Source organism: Pleuronectes platessa, chromosome 6, assembly GCF_947347685.1.
Source record: "Pleuronectes platessa chromosome 6, fPlePla1.1, whole genome shotgun sequence".
Lineage (NCBI taxonomy): Eukaryota > Metazoa > Chordata > Actinopteri > Pleuronectiformes > Pleuronectidae > Pleuronectes > Pleuronectes platessa.
In genome coordinates, this window is record NC_070631.1 from 4,157,737 (window position 1) to 4,176,789 (window position 19,053).

At 42.6% G+C, this 19,053-nt stretch overlaps 3 protein-coding genes across 3 annotated transcripts; 2 read left to right on the forward strand and 1 right to left on the reverse strand.

Annotated features, from left to right (window-relative positions):
* The first annotated feature begins 293 nt into the window (after positions 1 to 293).
* On the forward strand, positions 294 to 5,701 carry dazap2 (DAZ associated protein 2). The gene is made up of 4 exons (XM_053424488.1): positions 294 to 463; positions 1,901 to 2,019; positions 2,104 to 2,352; positions 2,919 to 5,701. Exons 1-4 carry the CDS (start codon positions 451 to 453, stop codon positions 3,045 to 3,047), a joined length of 510 nt encoding a protein of 169 aa, XP_053280463.1. The 5' UTR covers positions 294 to 450; the 3' UTR covers positions 3,048 to 5,701.
* A 6,102-nt stretch (positions 5,702 to 11,803) lies between these two features.
* bin2a (bridging integrator 2a) lies at positions 11,804 to 17,479 on the reverse strand. The gene is made up of 13 exons (XM_053424798.1): positions 17,256 to 17,479; positions 15,117 to 15,224; positions 14,955 to 15,035; positions 14,738 to 14,792; positions 14,563 to 14,657; positions 14,329 to 14,424; positions 13,978 to 14,085; positions 13,786 to 13,871; positions 13,620 to 13,695; positions 13,440 to 13,522; positions 12,527 to 13,181; positions 12,347 to 12,419; positions 11,804 to 12,258 (listed from the first exon to the last, which is right to left on the reverse strand). The coding sequence occupies exons 2-12, from the start codon at positions 15,198 to 15,200 to the stop codon at positions 12,366 to 12,368; spliced, it is 1,473 nt and encodes a 490-aa protein (XP_053280773.1). The 5' UTR covers positions 15,201 to 15,224; positions 17,256 to 17,479; the 3' UTR covers positions 11,804 to 12,258; positions 12,347 to 12,365.
* si:ch211-210c8.6 (uncharacterized) lies at positions 15,242 to 18,973 on the forward strand. Its single transcript, XM_053424799.1, has 6 exons — positions 15,242 to 15,358; positions 16,128 to 16,423; positions 17,511 to 17,616; positions 17,864 to 17,970; positions 18,295 to 18,467; positions 18,536 to 18,973. Exons 2-6 carry the CDS (start codon positions 16,267 to 16,269, stop codon positions 18,812 to 18,814), a joined length of 822 nt encoding a protein of 273 aa, XP_053280774.1. The 5' UTR covers positions 15,242 to 15,358; positions 16,128 to 16,266; the 3' UTR covers positions 18,815 to 18,973.
* Positions 18,974 to 19,053: the final 80 nt, after the last annotated feature.

The following is a 19,053-nucleotide window of genomic DNA, read 5'->3' on the forward strand; positions in this document are numbered from 1 at the left end:
CTATCTACCCACCCACTTATCTATCTATTCTTCATCTATCTATCTACCTATCTATCTATCTATTCTTCATCTATCTTTTCTTCATCTATCGATCTACACACCCACCTATCTATCTATCTATCTATCTATCTATCTATCTATCTATCTATCTATCTATCTTTCTATCCATCTATTCTTCATCCATCTCTCTCCTCTCTCCTCCGCTGCCCCTCCCGTGCCCGCCTGTGGGGGGCGCGCGAGTCGCCCTGCGTGCGTCCGACAGAACCCGGAGCGCGCACGGACAGAGCGAGTGACGTCAGCACTTCCACAACAACAAGAAGCTGAAAAACAAGGAAGTGGAGGAATCGCGAAGCAGCAGCAAATCTGATCTAAAGGCCGCGACTCGATACGCACAGTGTCCCCGTGTTGAAAGCAGACATCTCCCGCAGCCGCCGCACCGCTCCCGCCGCCATGAACAACAAAGGTATTTGTCCGGACTCCGCGCGGCCGAGGCTCCGCACGACGCCGACGGCACAAAGCGGCGATGAGCAGCCGTAATGGCCACAGATGAAGGAGGCTCAGCGGCGGACTTCACGTTCGGCTGCGGACATGGCGAACCGCCGTTTCTCCGCTCGGCGCCGCCAGCATCCGCGTTCGGCTCGGCCGCTGAGTTTATCTTCACCGAACACATCTGCACACAGGCCGAACATCTGGATCCACTGTCACCGCACAATCCCGCAGCTTTAATGGCCGAGGCTCATATGATCTGTTAGCTTAGCATTAGCTTACACACACACTCCGGAGGTTTAAAGGCAGAGATGATGCCTCCTCTTGTTTTGTAAGACGGAAGCATGGGAATGTAAATGTACGAATATACACGAATATCACCGGATACGTTATTTCTTCCGCTATTTGTCATTTAGTTGATCGCAAATTTGTGTCCGAGGGAAATGACTTTTTTTGATTTTTGATCTTTATCACGAATTTTTCATCAAAAATGCTAAATAATCTAAAGAAATGGGAATAATAAACCGGAATCTAAATCCAGTGTTGTTTACTTAAAAAGCGTAGTAAAAATGTATTTTCTTCCATTTAAATGCATTTTAATTTAGTCATTGTTTGTTCAAGAGCAGGCTGCAAAACATGAGTAAATCATGTGTAAAATCATAAAGACCAACATTTAATACATCAAAATTCAGCTGAGACAATTAGGTCATGAATCTATTGGTCAAATTGATCAGCAGCTAATTTTACACGTTTTTTTTTTTTATATAGAAATACCCAAAGTTCCTTAATCCCATGGTGAGGCTTTAAAGACTCTTATTGTTCAAAGAGAAGACAAAGGAACCAGAATATATATCTAGATATATGTATATGTTCTAGTTATATAATGAGCACAAGTATCAGAATAGTTTAATTTGAGCTTAGGTTTTATCAGGACTGGACCCATGGAGCAATAAAACAATATCAATAATTATCCAGGTATAGCTTTTATCTATAGCAACATGATCCACGTTCAGTATATATCGGGTTAATGTTTATGAATTGTATAAGCACAGTGAGGAGGTATAATAAAAAGCTGATCTACTTCAGACCCATAAAATGTTTCTCATTCTCTCTAGAACCACAACTTTCCCTCTGGAGCAAAAATCTGTCGTTAAACTTAAAAGAAACATGATGAGACATTTATCGTGATAATAAGCAACATGGACAAATACATTTTTTTATCTCTATGTAATTTTTGGCCGCATCGTCCCACCAACCCGACTGTTTGATGCAGTTTTGTCATTTCAACCTTAGTAATGGACACCCAAGAAAGAAAATCTCTCGCAGCCTCGATAATAAAATTAACCCGAACTAACACTGGTTAAAAAAGACGAGATGATAATGATTTGCTCTAAAGTAAAGTTTTGTTTTGCAGGTTCCTATCCACAGCAGGCAGTGTATCCTCAGCAGAGCACTGCCCCTGTATACCCTCCTGCTATGCAAATGTCCCCTCAGGCACCTCCCTACACAGACACACCACCTGCATATTCTGAGGTAAGAATCACATAGTATTATGTAATAATCCCAGTAGCCTCTGTGAACCGTTTTAAACCTGTCTGTCCTTCTCTGTCTCTGCAGATATACCAGCCCAGATATGTGCTTCCACCTCAGGTGCCTGGTCAGATGCAGCAGATGTCCTCTCACTACCCTGGTGCTCAGATGTTTATGCCCATGCAGCCACAGATGGCTGTAGGGCAGATGGGTCAGAATGTCCCCATGGCTTACTATCCCATGGGAGCTATGTACCCCCATGGTTCAACAGTGATGGTGGACAGTGGTTTTGACGCTGGTGCTCGCTTCACACAGGGCAGCAACGTTTCCATCCCAGTGAGTATCTACCTAATGAGCTAATATCTGATAATTCCAGATGTCCTTCTGTCTGTCTGTGGCTCGCACATCTCGAGAACCGTTGATCTCATCGGCTTCCCACTTGGCTTGTGTTTTTCAAAGGGTTCAAGGTAGTGCAGCGTCAGAGTAGGTGCAATTTGGACCCACGATACATTTAATGTTGATAAACTTTGAATTTACACGTGACAGCTGGGACTGATTATCCACAGTGGCTGGAACTCTTAGACGTAGGTCAATGATGACAATAGGTGCGTTTGACGGCTGATTCTTCATGTCACAGTTCTGCATATGGAGTCGAGCTTCACTTAACTCTGAATAAACAGGCGAAATGCTCTTTGTGCAGCAGCAGGTCTTCACTGGCCTCATTGCAATAACTGTAGGTCAGAAAATAAATCTTCAACCAGCATCACCAGGCCGAGCAAACAGAACAGGCGCTGCACTCGTGATGTAGAGGAGCCACATCATTCGCAGATGGCTGGAGATGTAGTGTCATCTCATCCTTCATCTATTGTATAATCCTGTGCTTGTTTCTCCTCTCCCCCCAGCCCCCACCTCCTGGACATCCCCCCAACGCAGCTCAGCTGGCTGCCATGCAGGGTGCCAATGTTGTAATGTCACAGCGCAAGAGTAACTTCTTCCTGGGCGGATCCACTGGAGGTTATACCATCTGGTAACAGCAACTCCTCAACTCCTCCATCATGCCTAAACCGTGTCCCTCGTCCCAAACTGATGCCCCAGTTTTACCCACATCCCATACGCCTCCCTCTTCAGGCTGCTTGGCCGTGCCACAATACTGATATCACCTAATGGAATGTAATATTTTAGAGCCCTTGTGAAAGGTACAGTACTCCACTTGTGACATAGAGATGAAAAGATAAATGCCACCGCCTGGAGTGATTAGATAAAAAAAAATTTAAATGTTGTAGAATTCATGCCACAATTCTTTATTGGCTTAATCCAGATTGAATTTCCAGGCGTTTGTTGAACGGACCAGGTCTCCTTTTGATCGAATGGATCACAAATTACAATTAATATGTACTTGTATACCTGTAAAGCTACGTAAATGAAATGTTGAAATATCAGCCCTGCATTATTTAGTTTAGCTGCTTTATGGTGAAAGTGAAACGCAGTTACAAAGTTGCAGTTGAAGCGCAAAAAAAAAGAAATACTCCACATGTCTTTTTTGAATACTTTTAGTGTAGTTAAATTAATAGATGTGTAAAAGTTCCATGTAAATACCAGTATAACCATGATCAAGAGAAATGACATCTCAACAAAAAAAAAAAAATCTGCATCTTGGGTGCTTTTAGTTAGAATTGTCTTGTCTTTTGCACAGTATCTAAAATACCACAGCCAATCTGTTGCACAGTGAACTGCCCACCTGACAGATTGCTACATCTCAATCACGTGTAAATGAAATTGATTTGACGTCAGCGAATAATTCCAGAAAAAGATTCCATGTAACATCCAAAGTGAATTACTGTACCTTGTTGGGCGACTTGTAGATGAACATAGTCAAAGTGCCAAAGAGCACTGGGGATAGCCCTCATTTAAAGCAAATTAACTTCAGTACACTTAAAGGAAAGAAATTTAAAGTAAATCCAAATAGTAGGTGGAACGGGAAGGGGTGGTTGGTGTAACATTTTAGCTTTTTTTGTGTGTCCTGTTTCTATTTCACAGTCGGATACCCAGAGTTTATACACTAAATGTTTATTGTGCCGGTTTGGAGACCTACCCTCTTGTTTCTCCTCCACGAAGTATAATTTGGTGCCATTTAATAAACTTTTCCACCGTAGAACAACGTCACCTTTGTGATCGCATTTGTTTCTAGTCGACATTTTTCTAAGGTTGAGGAGACTTAAATATTTCCGTGTTTTGCGTTTCTTCCTTCATGACTTTTCCACGTTCGAGTGATTTTTACATGAGTAGTTAGGGTTTAAAAGGATCACGAGTATGACCGATGAGCTGGTTGTACCAAGGATTTGGTCGACAATGCACTTAACGTTTGGTTGTGACTTTCAGGAAACGTCACAATTTAAAAGCAAACATATCATTGATCTAAGCAGTGAGCAGATTGTTGGCACCTAGAACCGTCGGTCGTCACAAGACTGCAATCATTAGTGTGTTAATGTCACTTTGTGTAAGTCAGTCGCATCTTTTAAGTTGTTGCATACTTTTGCACCTTTTGCTGTGAACAAATTTGATTAAATACTTTTTACCTGAGATGCACTGCTAAGCAGATCGGAGAGGTTGCAGACATGAGGCTACTCTGTCTTTTTTTGAATTCCTGGTTTCATGTCCCTTTTTAAAGAAAGCTGTGAGATTTTCCTTCATCGAGTCTATTCCATTTCTTTCTTAATGTCCAGACGTGTCGTGTTGTTCAGTAAATTGAAAGTGTACGCGAACCCTTTTTCGCGACAAGGCTTTTGCCACGGTCGGCATAAAATCATTCCCATGACATAATTGTGTATTGCTAATTAAAAACCTTCTTTAGAATGTTTACGTAATTCCCTATCATACAAAACTTTAACTATATGGAGTTAGCTCAGTCTGTATGGATACCATCAACTGATGTTTGTAGATATTCATTTCGATGTCTGGTTGTGTCACTGGGTATCCGACATACCGTGTCAGGTTTTAACAGCTGTGGCCTCCAGTAACACAAACACTCGCTGTTGACCAACATTTAGCGATTTCAGTGTTATTGAAGATCAGTGCGACCAGCTGTCTAAAAATTCATCCACTGACCGTCCCGTCTGGGCAGCCCACACACGAAGCTGCTGCCTCGCATGTGACCGACGTGTCACTCAAAGTGTTTCAGAAACTGTCTCCGTGTGTATGAACTCTCGTTTCACACACAGCTTTGTTGAGGACGAGGCCACAGCTCTCAAAACTTCACACACAAAAAAACATGATTCAAACAAATGTTTTCTCGTTTTCCATCTCTGCTCTGATTGTTTGCTAAGCAGCATACTGGTGGCTTTTGTCCCAGCAATATGAAGTACTGTAAACTACAGCTGACCAGTCGATGCTATGCCAACCACAGCCAGCAAATGGATCACTCCCTGTTGAAGGATTATGGACATTTATAGTTCAGGGATTCTCTTGACAATATTTTGTACTAAAGTGATGTGATGGACTTTGGTACACATTCTATCTTTTAAGATTACTAAAGGAGATGAGTGTCACTACAGTTTGCTGAGACGCGTCAAAGATGGAATACTTTGAAAAAAGAAAAAAAAAGATCTTAGGTGCACTTAACTTTTTTATACTAAACTTAAAATTTAAAATGTAAGTTTAGAATAAAGGTTATTTTGGAAATTTGAAATGTTGTACGTTTGTCATTTCATTTTATCCTCATGTATTTTAAAGGAAGTTATTTGTGATTTAGGTTGTATAGTTGTGGCCTGGCGGCATCTCATGTAATTTCTAGTTTGATCCATTTATTTGACGAAATAATTATCAACCCTTGAGTTTCAGTCACAGCTTATTCTCACTTTTATATAAAAAGGGTATAAGTCAGAAACAGATCTGTATTTATGGTAAAATCATCCACAGAACGCTGACGTGATAAATCTCATCTTTTAAGATCATCATTCATTTCTTTGGGCACCAGCAGATATAGATTCATATGTGCTGTATTTCTTTCAAGCTGTGGTTGTCTTCTGAAAACATTAAACTGAGCTGTCTTTTATTTTATCACCGAATCAGCTCTCAAACATGGCGTCAACAGAGACTAGTGGGATTTTGTGTTGGGCTTTTGTATGAGATTACAACAGATATAAATCATTGTATGTGCTTGATGTTGTCATTTGAATTCTTCAGGGAATCGTTCATTGATTCGAAGTCGAATCTTTTGCAGCCGGGCTGATGAGTTAAGAGATTAAAAAAAAAAAAAAAACATGACAGAGCCGACACGCTGGATGATGACACTGGTCAGAAGACAAGTTTTATTGCCTTCCAATATTTATCTCAAACAGGGAAGCCACCAGGTCTGGAAAAGAATTATACAAAAGAACAAAAAGACAGGCGGGTAAAACATGCAACACAAAGTTTGCCGTCCTTTTACACACATAAGGACATTGTTTCCGACTTTAGCTTATAAAAGAGCTGCATAGAAAAAAAACAAGTATTTTAAAAGCAAAGCAACGTAAAAGGTAACGACCCTCGAAGGCACCAGAATATTTCCATCTGTACGTTTGTGTGGTAAAAAGCAGTGTAACGGAATAAAACAACACAAAAGGACTGAGCAGTAAAACAACACCAACAGTTATGAGAATATAATTCATCGGTAACAGTATAATAAAAGTCCAATATAAATTGATATAGTGCTCACAGTATGCATCACATAAGCACAGTGTGGAGGTATAACACTGAGTTGATTGACCTCAGATTTGCACATGGAAGAATTTTAAATAACCTTCACTCTGGAGCAAAAACATTTTTTTTTTTAAATATAGAAATATAATGTAATAATGATCAATATTGACGATATGAAAACATTTATCAGGAGATTTTTTTCTCTCTGTCACCCCAGCACTCACCACACATATCAGATATGGAAGAGAGGCACCGAGACACAGTTGCTGAATAGTGCAACATACGAGCTAATCTTACACTACAACAGTTGCTGAGTATTTACTGATCATGTAACTGGGACCACAGACGTCTCAGAATCCCACCACCTGTTTCCAGCCCGGCTCGGCTAATCTGCACACGCCTGTCTGTCTGTCTGTCACCTGCTCCACATCCGTCAACATCCACTCCTACAGTGATGTCATCTTTGGTTTGTGCACCTGTGCATTTTTTTTTTCTCTTTAGGCAAATATTTGAACAAGGTATTCCTCTGAACCAGTGTGCAGCAAGAAGACAAACTAAACAAAAACAAAACATTCCTATTTCTCTTCAGGCCTTCATAAACTTTTTTTCCTTCCTAAGCTCCACTCACGCCCCGAGTTCTCCTCCTCCTCCTCCTCCTCCTCCTCCACGTTCAGATGAAGTATTCCTTCTTTTCACTGGCGGCCTGGTTGCTGCGCTCCTCATCGGGGTCCTCTCCTGGAGCCAGCTCCCCCGTCGTCCGGTAGTCGCCTTTGTTGTGGCAGAGGTATCGATAGAGCAGGAACGCCAGAGCAGCGACCGTCAGCAGCATGAGAACAACAACCACTGGGAGAATAACACACACATTTTAAAAGCTGGAATCGGTAGAGTGCGTAACTCTGACAAGGCCAAGAGCTGGACTTTTGATTGGCATCGGCACAGACTCACAAATATCAGTTCTCTAAACATCAAGATCCATGAATCCTTCTGAGAGATGTCAATGAAAAACATCACAAAACTTCATTAAAGTAGTTTTTGTGTAATCCAAAATAAACGCGGGTGAAAATCTAATCATCTGACTAAGAATTAGCGCCTGGGGGCCACAGCCAATATTTGGGGGGGGGAATAGATTAGTGAAAACATGACGTCCTTGGCAGAGGTAAGAAAAATTATGCGGTGAGAGATTTAAAACTTTGCAATATAAACAAAGAGGTTGAAAACAAACAACGAGCTGTTACCTGCAATAACTGCCGAGTCGGAACCTTCAGGAACTGCTGTTGTTGCCACTGAGGAAAGAGAACCAAAACAGGTAGATCCGTTTTAATCACACTGTTGACAGACAAGGTGTGGACGCTCGTGAAGAAACCAGGAAAACAAGAAGACGGGGGAGTTACCCTGGAACACTGTGGTGGCCGCTTGTGTGGAAAGTGACCCAACAGGATCTGGTGTTGGAGAAAAAAATAAAGAAACAATCAATATAATAATGGAAAAGCAGAAAATAATATGAAGTAAACAGTGAAATACAAGACACTGCATTCACACCAGACGGTGCACTTACTCTGAGTCACAGCTGCGGTCACGTATGTGGAGGCTGTCGTTAAAGGCGTCATGTCGGAGCCTGGGAGATAAAGAGGCATGTTAGAAATGTCACAGGACGCTATCATCAGCTCCATGTGCAAGAGGCTGCTGGTGTGAGTGCAGAGCTGCCGGCTGAGGGGCGGATCCCAGGAGTTGTGACACAGTAAATCTGATTAATAAGCTCTGAAACAGCCTCTATTATTACAGAGTGAGACCTCTGTGATGCAATGACTCAAAACAAAGTAGCTAGTGAGATATTTAATGTGAGTAAAGGCAGAAGTGATAAAAAACAGTATTTTGAATAAGTCTGGAAGTTAAAATATGAGGAAAGTAGAAGAGCACAAATGAAAAAAGGCCAAAGTGACAGTTTGCGGCTTTCTGAGGCTCAAATGACTGAAAACTAAAATGGTTGACTGTTGGTTGAAAACATCATCTTTGGCTTTTTGACCAACCACATGATTAATAGGACCACAACCAACAGTTGTGTTCATCATGAATGAATCTGACTAAGTACAGTTTTACTCGAGTAAAAGAAGATTTTCCCTTCTTTCCACCATTTGAAAAACACTGCATGACTCCAATAGAGGTCAGAATCGAACTCGCATCTAAATCAGATTTACCTCCTGGGAGGCAGAACTGCTGTTGAGCCTCTTTTCACTCTCAATATGCAGCTTCAATATTATTCCCAGGCTCACAGGAGCAAACACTTTAGAGCTGAAGGGACGATTCAATTCACCGTTTTGAAAATCACTTCATATTTCAGGGTTGTTTCTTTCAGAGCAGACATCACCTGTGGCTCTGGGTAATGTGACGGACATTTTCTTTTTATTGCTTTCATGGGAAGTCACTGAATGAATTCATGAAATACTTAGAAATTCCACCTCACACTTGCAGATTAATAACTCTTAGCCCAAGGCCTTCTGAGCAGTGACTAATTTAACAAACTGATTAATTTGCACACTACAAACAAATAAACCACAAACTTGTCCTCTACAAACTGGGAACAGAGCTTTGTGTATTGAAGGACCAGTCTTCGTTTAATTCAAAAACTACAGAACCACATGGTGAATGAACCCAGGGCTTTAGGGGGGCCCTTAAGAAGGGGGGGCACTCTGGGCTTTGGGGCCCAGGACATGATGAACTAGATTTTGGGAATCAAACGTGTTGCAAAGTACAAAATGTGCAGAAAAAAATAAATAATACAAGACACTAAATCAGCACTGACAATAAATGTGAACTTACTATTCATGGCTGCTTTTCAACTGAGGGCCAACCTGTAAGAAACACACACAACTGTAAAAAACTAACACAAAGACAAACTAGCACTTTTCAGTAATTGATAAATCGATTGTGAAACCAACATTGATAGTCTGTTATTTCAGATTACACATTTCAGATTCTAGCTCTTTACAAGTTGATGCTTTTCTTTGTCACGTGGTTCCATAAGCTTAATGTTTTAGTCCATTTAAAAGTCCAAAACTTCAAAATGTTTCGTTTATTCTAAATTTGGTCAAACTGTAAAGATGACAAACTCTTCAACGTTTCTCAATGTGTGTCCCAATTAAGTTTTTCCCCCAATCGACAAATCAATCAACAGAATAAATCACTCGATCGCTCCAGCCCTCGAAAATTAATACACAAAGACAATCAGCTGAGGGTTTAAACATCTCCGATCGACAGTGAAAATAATCTTTACTGGCAAAGTAACCATGTCACAATATATGTCATGTTTTATTTTGACGGTTCACAGACACATTTAAATCCTCAGCTGACTTTTCTTTGTCTCCTTCGTGGGGCCTCGTCTCTCAGGAGAAACATTTACAGATTCTGGCTCTTTGCACATGTGATGGTGACTTGAACATCTTTAAGTTTATAGAATAAAACATATCAATCAAAAAACGTTGGGCTAACTGGTCGATAAGTTAACTGCTAAGATTCATTGAGAACGACTCAAATAAGCAGCTAAATAACTAATAAAATAAATCGTCACTTACAAAGTTCCCTGGTGTTGTCCCATACACGTAATGTTTTATTCTAGCAAGAGTCCAAAACTTAAAAATGTTCAGTTTCCTCTCACACGTGACAAAGAAAAGCGTCAATTAGTCAAAAATGTAAAGAGCAAGAACCTGAAAAACGACAGAAACTCTTCAACGGTTATCAACGTAGCTCCAGATCAATTTGTTCCCTTAATCTAGAAATCAATTAATAGAAGAATCGCTCCAGATCTATAGATAACACACAAAGACATGAGGATTTAAACATCCCTGTCAACCGTCAAAATAAAACACACCTTTAAATCAAACAGGATACCGGTGACATCGACTGTTTCTGATTAATCGAGTCACGAATCGAATCAGCAGATTTAATTGACAATGGAAACTAATCGTCAGTCGCAAAGAACCGACATCACAACAGACGTGTTAACTCTCGTTCTTCTTCTCCTCGGTGAGTTTGACCTTTAAAAAGAAAGAAAGTAAACTTCCTGCCCCTCGTGTCGCGGGGGGAACTTTCCCTCCGAGCGGCCGCGGAGACTCGAAGCAGCAGCGGGGACAGTTTCCAGGGGAAGTCGCCATGATTCCGTCCGACGCTGAACAAACACGCTGGTTCATCTCGACTCACCTGGACTCTCTGGAGCTTCGTGCCCGGGCTGAGCGGCTCTGAGGCGGGGAGAGAAGCGGCGCTCACTGGGTGGGATGAAGGGGGAGGGTGGGGGGGAGTAAACTGCGGAGGTCTGAGAAATTAAGTCAGAGCTGCTTCTCTCGCACTCCTCCTCCCTTTCTCACCACGCTCTCCGTTTCCGATCCCTCCCTTTCCTCCCCCATCGCCACCTCCAAGATCGTCTATTGGCGAGAGGTGTCACTGCTGAGCTGTGAGCTGTGACGCTTGTCTGCTTGACACGGACGGATTCACTTGATAGAAGGGCCCCGGGGCAAATGATGTACCAGTCCCCCCCCCCCCCCCTCCACCCCACCTACTGTGAAGATGACAGCTCCCCGAAAGCAGAGCCAAAATATGTCAGACGCCCCCTGGTGGCTGGCTGCAGTTTACTTCAATCAGGTAATTTAGATTTGAATATCTTTTCCTTGCATCTGTTTTAATTTCCCACCCTTGTAAACCTCCTCCATGTTAGCAGATTGGACCTGGAAAAAAAACCATAAGTAAAAGTAGATGAATTTCTTCCAAATATCGTTTCTGTTATTTTCGGGTAGTTCTGATCACACTGATGTATTTTCAAGTGTAGTTATTAATTGTTGCTTGATGGAATAAAAGATGCTGAGGCCGACTTGCGATTGGTCGACCACATGTATCAGCGGGACATGGATACCACATCTACATTTCCAGATATCTCATCACTCCAATTGCAAAATCAGTATCCATTACAAACATATTTAAGCCAAATGATTCAACAATGTATTTTTTATAATCTGATTCAAATAAACCTTGAACCCTTTCAAATAAAGGACACTTGAATCAGGAAGTCTCATCTCTAACATTTTCCGGTCAAGTTCAAGGAAGCAACCACAATTTGACAAAGTTCTAATCAAAAGGTTCTTTTATTCAGTTTTGAGAACAAGTTAATTCACATATATCTTAGCTTAAAATGTGCATAAAATAATTAAATAAACTGGATAATTGATGGGTTCCCATTGGGAGTGAGTAGAAAGAATCAAACCTCTAAGTCAAACTGAAACAGAAAATTCTAGCAATGTAAAACTAATAGTACATTTATCTTTGGAATATTAGACAAACTACCTGTACCTGTCAGCACAGGATATAATGCAATGGGTGCGTATACAATAAATCTCTTAAGGGTAATTACAGTAAAACCAAATGTATTCACAACTGATTTCAATAAAAGATAAATAAAAAAACTAAAAGCAACAAGTTCTGCACAGAACATCAGTCGTTTCGCTCGTTGGCGTTTCAGTGCAGCTGCCTCCACATTTTCCCTCTCGTGCAGCTGTTGACTTTGAGCTCCTTTGTGCTTTCCTGTCCAGGCAAACACAGATTTATGAGGAAAAAAAACCTCAGAAAAACAAATAATATGAGAGACTGTTCGAGGGAAAAACACACAAACCTCATGAAGTGTGGAAACTCTAGACCTCTGTGCTTTTGGGATCATGGGACGTCTGTGTATCTGCAGCAGTGTCCTGGATACAACACACACATGGAAAACAGGAGAGTCATTACACAAAACAATGGTAAGTTCACAAAAGCCTGCAGCACCAGGCAGCTGTGTGCTAATCATGTGTCAGACCTTGTGAGGAGAACCCAGGTCCTTGGTGTCCGAGTTGAGTCCAGAAACTTCCCGGTTCTCCAGTCCATTTGATTTCAGAGTGCTGAGGGTCACCGGGCTGTCTTCTCTCTCTTCAATGTGCAGCGGGCCGGTGTCAGCCGCCGACAGCTGCAGCTCCAGGCTCTCAGAATCACAGGAGTTGTTCAGTTCTGAGCTGCTGTCACTCGCCGGAGCTTCCTCACCATCTCCTTTAGCATCAGATTCTGCAGGAGGCTCCAGCTCAGACTTGACTTCTCTCTCTCCCTTCTCCTTCTCCTCTGGATTGCTGTCTTCTCCTGACTTCTGTTCCTTTGCAGGAGAAGTCTGGCTCTCACTGAGGCTTGATTCCAGGTCCAGGTCCTCGGACTCAGCGTCAGGGCTTTCCAGAGATGGTAGTTGTGGGTTGACAGTGAGGGTGCTGCTCTCTCTGGACAGGGTGCTGCCCTCTCTGGACAGGGTGCTGCCCTCTCTGGACAGGGTGCTGCCCTCTCTGGTCAAAGTGCTGCGGCGAGGTTTGTCTGGGGACCTGAGACCAAACTTCTGCCCAGGTTTCGGAGTGTAGCTCTTGTGAAACTCAGAGAAGCTGGCTTTCCAGGCCTTCGGGGACATCAGGGTTCGTCTCCTCAAGGAGCCGTAACTGCAACATTTAGTCGTATAATATCAGAATAAAAGATATTCTACAAATGAAAGTTAAGGATTCTAAAGAAATCAGGTCATTGTCAGTGAGGAACATAGAAAAAGAAAATACAGGAAATGTTGGAGCTTCGACCGTTTGACCTCAAAACATCTGGATTAGACACCGGGGGATAATTTACAGTGTTTCGTGATCTTTGAAGTACATTTGAGTAAATAGATTTTCCTTTGATCACTTCTGAATTCAAAAGGGTCAACTTACCGCTGTATCCCCTTCACAGCAAACACTTTCTCTGGATGCTGAGCCTGCAGATCCTTTATCACATTCTGCAGATCAATATTGAGCTGAAAGAGGAGACACTTAAAGTCAAGCACTGGCTTCACATCAATAAATAACATGCACACACCGAGTGTAGCTGCTCCACCAGCCAGCTCCACGCACCGTGCTCATTTCCTTATAGAAGATGTCTCGTAAATTGGACACGGCAGAGAAGACAGCCACGTAGCATCCGACGCGGCTAAAGGCAAAAAAAACATTGACAGATTATATGAATAATACTTATGGATCCACACAAATCACATGTTAACAAAAGAACATCCTCTCAGACCTGTCGTAGAGCACAGGCATCTCTTCCTTTAGCTCATTGTTGAAGCTCTCATAGACACGTTTGGCATAAACCATCTCCTCCTCTGCCTGCAGGACGAAAAGCTGAATCTCATATCGTATGTTTTTCAACAGGCTCAGGTTGAATTACACTGTTAAAAAAAAAAAATCACATATGTTTCTCATTCTGCCTGACCTTGTTTATCTTGACGTCATCCCTCTTCTTTGCAGCCTGCAGCGCCTCCAGGTGGTGACGGGAAGAGTCGTAGTCGACCAGTTTTCTTCCCCTCTTGGCAACTTTCTCCTGCAGGGTTGAGAAACACAGATGATCCAGACATATTGTGTGTATGTTTGTGTGTGTGTGTGTGTGTGTGTGTGTGTGTGTGTGTGTGTGTGTGTGTGTGTGTGCGTGTGTGTGTGTGTGTGTCTTTGTGCACGTCCTCTGTGTGAACCACTCTGTTGGTTTTTGTGTGGCTGCTCTCAGCACTTCAGTCTGTCTGTGTGTTTAATCATGTTTGCTCTGCTCACTCAGTTCCTCTTGTCTTACCTTGACATCTGGGAACTGGCCGGCGTAGGACTCCATGGTGCGCACGGCCTGGTCCAGCAGCTTCACCTCGTAGTCGTTCCACAGGAGATCCTCCCCCTTATTAAAAGATGTTTCGTAAATATCACATTAAATATGTGTGAAGCGAGAGGCTGGATGGGAGGTTTTGATCCCGTGTACATGTATGAATCTTTTTTGTTCTTGCTGAGCACACGGGGAGAGTCTGTATTATCTGACCTCTACGATAGAGCCCAGGTCCTCCTCTCCAGCCCAGTCGTTTTCATAGGCGTCAAACAGAGACTGGGAAAGACGCCTCGATGCTTCACGCATGTCTGTGAGAAGCAGAGGAGTTTAAGTAAGAGCCGGAGGAGACACAAATCTAAAGGTCTGCAAGTCAAACAGCAGGTTTCACCTCTGACTGCGTTGATGTAGCTCCTCAGGTCTTTGTGTATCCGGTTCCCATCAGCCTACAAATAGACAAGAGGATTGAGTGCCTGTCTTCAGATGCTTTACTTTTACAGTGTTGACTAAAGGAGGATAAATCATCCCAGTGTTTACAGACAAACGTGTTGAGGCAGCACTGGTCCCAACCTGTAAATCTTATTTTATTAAGCAGGAGGGATGATTACCTGCTGGTCAATAAACAACTGGTGATAATGTTCAAACTGATCATCTCTGCTCTCCTCAGCTTTTCCAAGCTTTTGTAGAACCTGCAGAAAAGAACCACGAGTCACAGATGAGTTAACAGTTGAAAATTATCTTTCTCTTGTTCCTCTGACAGATTGCGTTACCTTCTCTTTGCCTCTGCTCAGTCGTCTCTGGACTTTCTTTGTAAAGTCCCCAGAGTTTCCTTTGGGACTCGTGCTGTCGGCCATGTTTTGTCTTGACTGTCTTTATTCCTGATGATGAAGGGAACCAGAGAAATCAGGAAACATTTCAACTCGGACCCGTGACACCGGAATTTACAGATCGAGATAACAAATTCCCTGAGAGACATTTCAACGTTGGGTTTGATTATCGTAACAAAATGAAGGTGAAATATTACTCACATCACTAAATATAACCACTTATATTTTGTATATACCGTGCTGTATCATGATATTCCTTTCAATATCAATCAAATGATATTTTATAGTATTGATTTATGGCAATATATTGTGTGTATTATATTGAATATACCCTTAAGGAAATATTATCTCCCTTATGGATTTTTAGTTTAGCTCTTTATTGTGTTTTGAAAAGAAGATTATAACCTTGATTAGAGCTATAAAGATAAAGTTTTACTATTATTTTCTTTACTATTACATATATCACTACAAACTTCATTAGATGGTGTTACTACTGAAGTCCCCTCATTCATTACTTGCCATAGCATTCAGAATCATTTAGAGGAGAAACTACAACAAAATGTTTCCAAAGTGATGTATTCTCTCTGAGCACAATCACAGAACTGACTTTCCCACAAATTTAGATAAAATCCACAACAATTCAGTTTGATTTACACGCAAAATCTAAATAAATTAATCTTAAATATACATACACTTCCTATTAGTGTACATGATAGACAGTAATGGTCATATAAATATGATAGAAACACTTTAATATGTTTTTTAACTTCTGACGTATAAAGTTTTTAAACAAGGATTTTACATTTACTTCAACTTAGTTAAATATCAATATTTACTCAGCAAATGTTTGGGAATGTAAAGCAGTAGAAAAGTACCAGTGTATTATACTGAGGTAGAGTACTACAGATAAAGTATTTGTACTCATGGAGACCCTACTTGCTCCTCTCTCTGCAGACCACCAGACCTGATCCCTCTGATAACTACAACTCCCAGAGTTCCCTGCGGTGACGCCCCGCCCAGCAGCAGCAATGGCAGCTGTGAACTTTACCCTGACCCTCGTCTTTATGTGTCTGGGTGCTGGAGGAGTGGTTTGATGACAGAGCGACAGTTCCCTGTGCTGCTGGCCGAGCTGCAGGAGCTGATCATGGGCAGCACGCTGGTGAAGTGTGGGCTGACGGACCTGGGCATCCAGTGGACCGGCTGGGCTCTGGCTGCAGCTTTCAGAACCGAGAAGTTCTATGACCTGGCAGGTAAAACCCGACGAGCTTCTCCCCTCTGTTAATTCTGATGTGCGGCCATGTGCTGACTGTGCAGCTGAGACTGGGATTTAACTGGAAACCAACGGTTTAAACTGGACTTTGAAAGAACCAGAGCCCCCCCAGGGGAGGGAAGCCTGATCCAGATGTGAGGGGCTGAAGCAGATGTTTTAAAAGGGGGAAAGTTTGTGACGCACTCGGGTTGTTGAATTATCATCGTTACAAAAGCAGAGTTATCTAAAGAGGGTTTGTTGTGAAACAGCCTCAGAGCTCCTCCTTCAGATTAACCACAGCAGGGCCGCGCACAGCAGTCCTGGGAACCACTGAGGGGGCCCATTCTAGAACTGGAGAACACCAGTCATAATGAAATTCTCATTTGCGCGTTTGGGAAGAACAATTTCAAACTCTGTATTAACCAGATTTAATAAGCTAATAGTCTAATTTTGGTAGTTGCATGTTCTTATTTGATTCTTGAGGCATTTACCGTTTATTTCATTATCTTAAATGTCATTTTTCAGCTTTTTATTTGAATTACTTTCATATTACTTTTCCCTCCATTTCTTGCACATTTAAATGATGAATCAATTATTAGAGCAGATACTTGTCAGATTAATTGATAATGAAAACCTAATGATGAGGTGCAGCCCCCCCTTGTGCTCTCACTGTTTAACCTTTTGAAGCTTGTGAGTTTTAATCAGGTCACAGACGCACACGGCGACTTAGACGAGGAACCAATGAGGAAGGAAAAGATTTTTCAAAGTATGGACAAGGTGCCACCTGAGTCAAACGCAGTCATTCATCAAATCATTCCAACAGCGTAGCTTACCTGTCGACACCAATGACTGAATTCTTTCTAATTTCCCAAATGAATCACCCTGACACTCGTCCTCCTCTGGCGCTCCACTCCTCCGCTCTGTGCTCCTGGTTTTTTCTTACCCTTGAACTTTGGAACCAATTGTCTGCAGTATCCTGGGTAAAAGATTTATCGAACACGCCTTGCTCTGTGACAAGAGGAACTGTCTGCCATGCCCATGTCCTAACAGGCCGGAGGCGTTTTTTCCTTTTTTTGTCTCTGTTGCAGGCTCTGGGACATTTATACTCCTTGCCCACCTGAGTCGTATCTGGGGCGGAGCCACTCACGTCCGTCAGAATGTGCAGACCGGACTGGTGACAGCGTGGGGACTCAGGTAGGTGTTACCCACCCCAGTGTTAATCACAGTGACACCCATGCACACCTCAATAAAACTGCAACGGAGGAAATACCGAGGTTGTATCCTCCTGCAGTAAAACCCACAGAGCTTTGTGTGCGAGTTCAGTCGCTGAGGGTCCTTGGCAAGGTCAGAGGAGGGGCCGATGAATGAGAAGGTCTAAAGTCAGGTTAATGAATAATGGCTCGGTTAATGTGAATGGATGTTAACCGTGTTCCTCCTGCAGACTGGGGACATTCCTCTTCATGCGGATCTTGAAGGACGGCAACGATCGCAGATTCAACAATGTCAGAGACAGCCCAGGGACCTTCTTTGTGTACTGGACTATTCAAGGTACCTGGAAGTGGTGTAACAAAAAAATCCTCCCTTTCATTTCCATTGTCCTTGACCATCTCCGCAGCCGCCTGAAGGACGGCGTGCCTCGGATAAATCACTGTCCACTTTCTCTTTCTAAATGCATTTATTCCAGGTGGAAGCTGGTGGTCACAGTACGGATTCATCCATTCTACTGTAGTTTCATTTTAAAAACACATCAACTCTGCTGCAGAGCAAATTAACCAGAATCGTGTGGATGTAGCCAGAATTAAATGAATGACGTTATTGAAAGTATTGAGTCAAGCCTGCTCCTGGTAGATGATTGATTTGTTCCTGTTTCAGCCCTGTGGGTGTTTATGACCCTGCTGCCCACCCTCATGCTGAACAGCGAGAAGCGAGACCAGCCTCTGGGAACACGCGACTACATCGGCTGGTCGATCTGGGGCCTCGGCTTCGCTGCGGAGGCTATAGCCGACCAGCAGAAGTGGCTTTTCAAGCGTGACCCGGATAATGCAGTAAGTGTAAAGACCTCATGATGTGCGGCTGTAAAAGTCTCATTCACTGACCCGTGTGCTGCCTCCAGGGGAAGTTCATCCAGAGCGGACTGTGGGCCTACAGCAGACACCCCAACTACTTTGGAGAGATCCTGCAGTGGTCGGGTCTGTGGCTCTCGGCCTCGTCGGTGATGAAGGGGCCGCAGTACCTGAGCGTGGTGTCGCCTCTCTTCGTCTGGTTCCTGCTGCGTCACGTCAGCGGTATCCCCATCCTGGAGAAGCAGGCCCTGAGGAAGTGGGGATCCGACCCAGTGTTCATAAACTACGTCCAGAACACTCCTGTCCTCTGGCCCTGGCCGAAGTTTTGATGTAGATGTCAACAGCTGCCTCACACACAAACACTTAAACACACTCGACTTCTTAAAGTGCCCCAACTAAACTAAGAGTATTTTTGAATTGAGTTTTGTTGTAAAGTATTTGTCACTTTATAGTTATTCTGTCAAATAAATGAGTCATTCCATGATTAACTTCTGTGGTGTCACTTTTATTGCCGGGGGTTTAATCCCTAAATTTACAAGTTGAGTATCTTTGTGGTTAGAATCACACT

Coding starts and splice junctions, on each gene's coding strand:
- dazap2 (XM_053424488.1), top strand. Junction 2,020..2,103: donor CACCACCTGCATATTCTGAG/GTAAGAATCACA, acceptor CTGTCTCTGCAG/ATATACCAGCCCAGATATGT. Junction 2,353..2,918: donor GCAGCAACGTTTCCATCCCA/GTGAGTATCTAC, acceptor CTCTCCCCCCAG/CCCCCACCTCCTGGACATCC.
- si:ch211-210c8.6 (XM_053424799.1), top strand. CDS start 16,267: ATGACAGAGCGACAGTTCCCTGTGCTGCTGGCCGAGCTGCAGGAGCTG. Junction 16,424..17,510: donor GAAGTTCTATGACCTGGCAG/GTAAAACCCGAC, acceptor TCTCTGTTGCAG/GCTCTGGGACATTTATACTC. Junction 17,971..18,294: donor TGTGTACTGGACTATTCAAG/GTACCTGGAAGT, acceptor TTCCTGTTTCAG/CCCTGTGGGTGTTTATGACC.
- bin2a (XM_053424798.1), bottom strand. CDS start 15,200: ATGGCCGACAGCACGAGTCCCAAAGGAAACTCTGGGGACTTTACAAAG. Junction 14,658..14,737: donor CTACATCAACGCAGTCAGAG/GTGAAACCTGCT, acceptor TGCTTCTCACAG/ACATGCGTGAAGCATCGAGG. Junction 14,425..14,562: donor ACCTGGGCTCTATCGTAGAG/GTCAGATAATAC, acceptor TCTTTTAATAAG/GGGGAGGATCTCCTGTGGAA.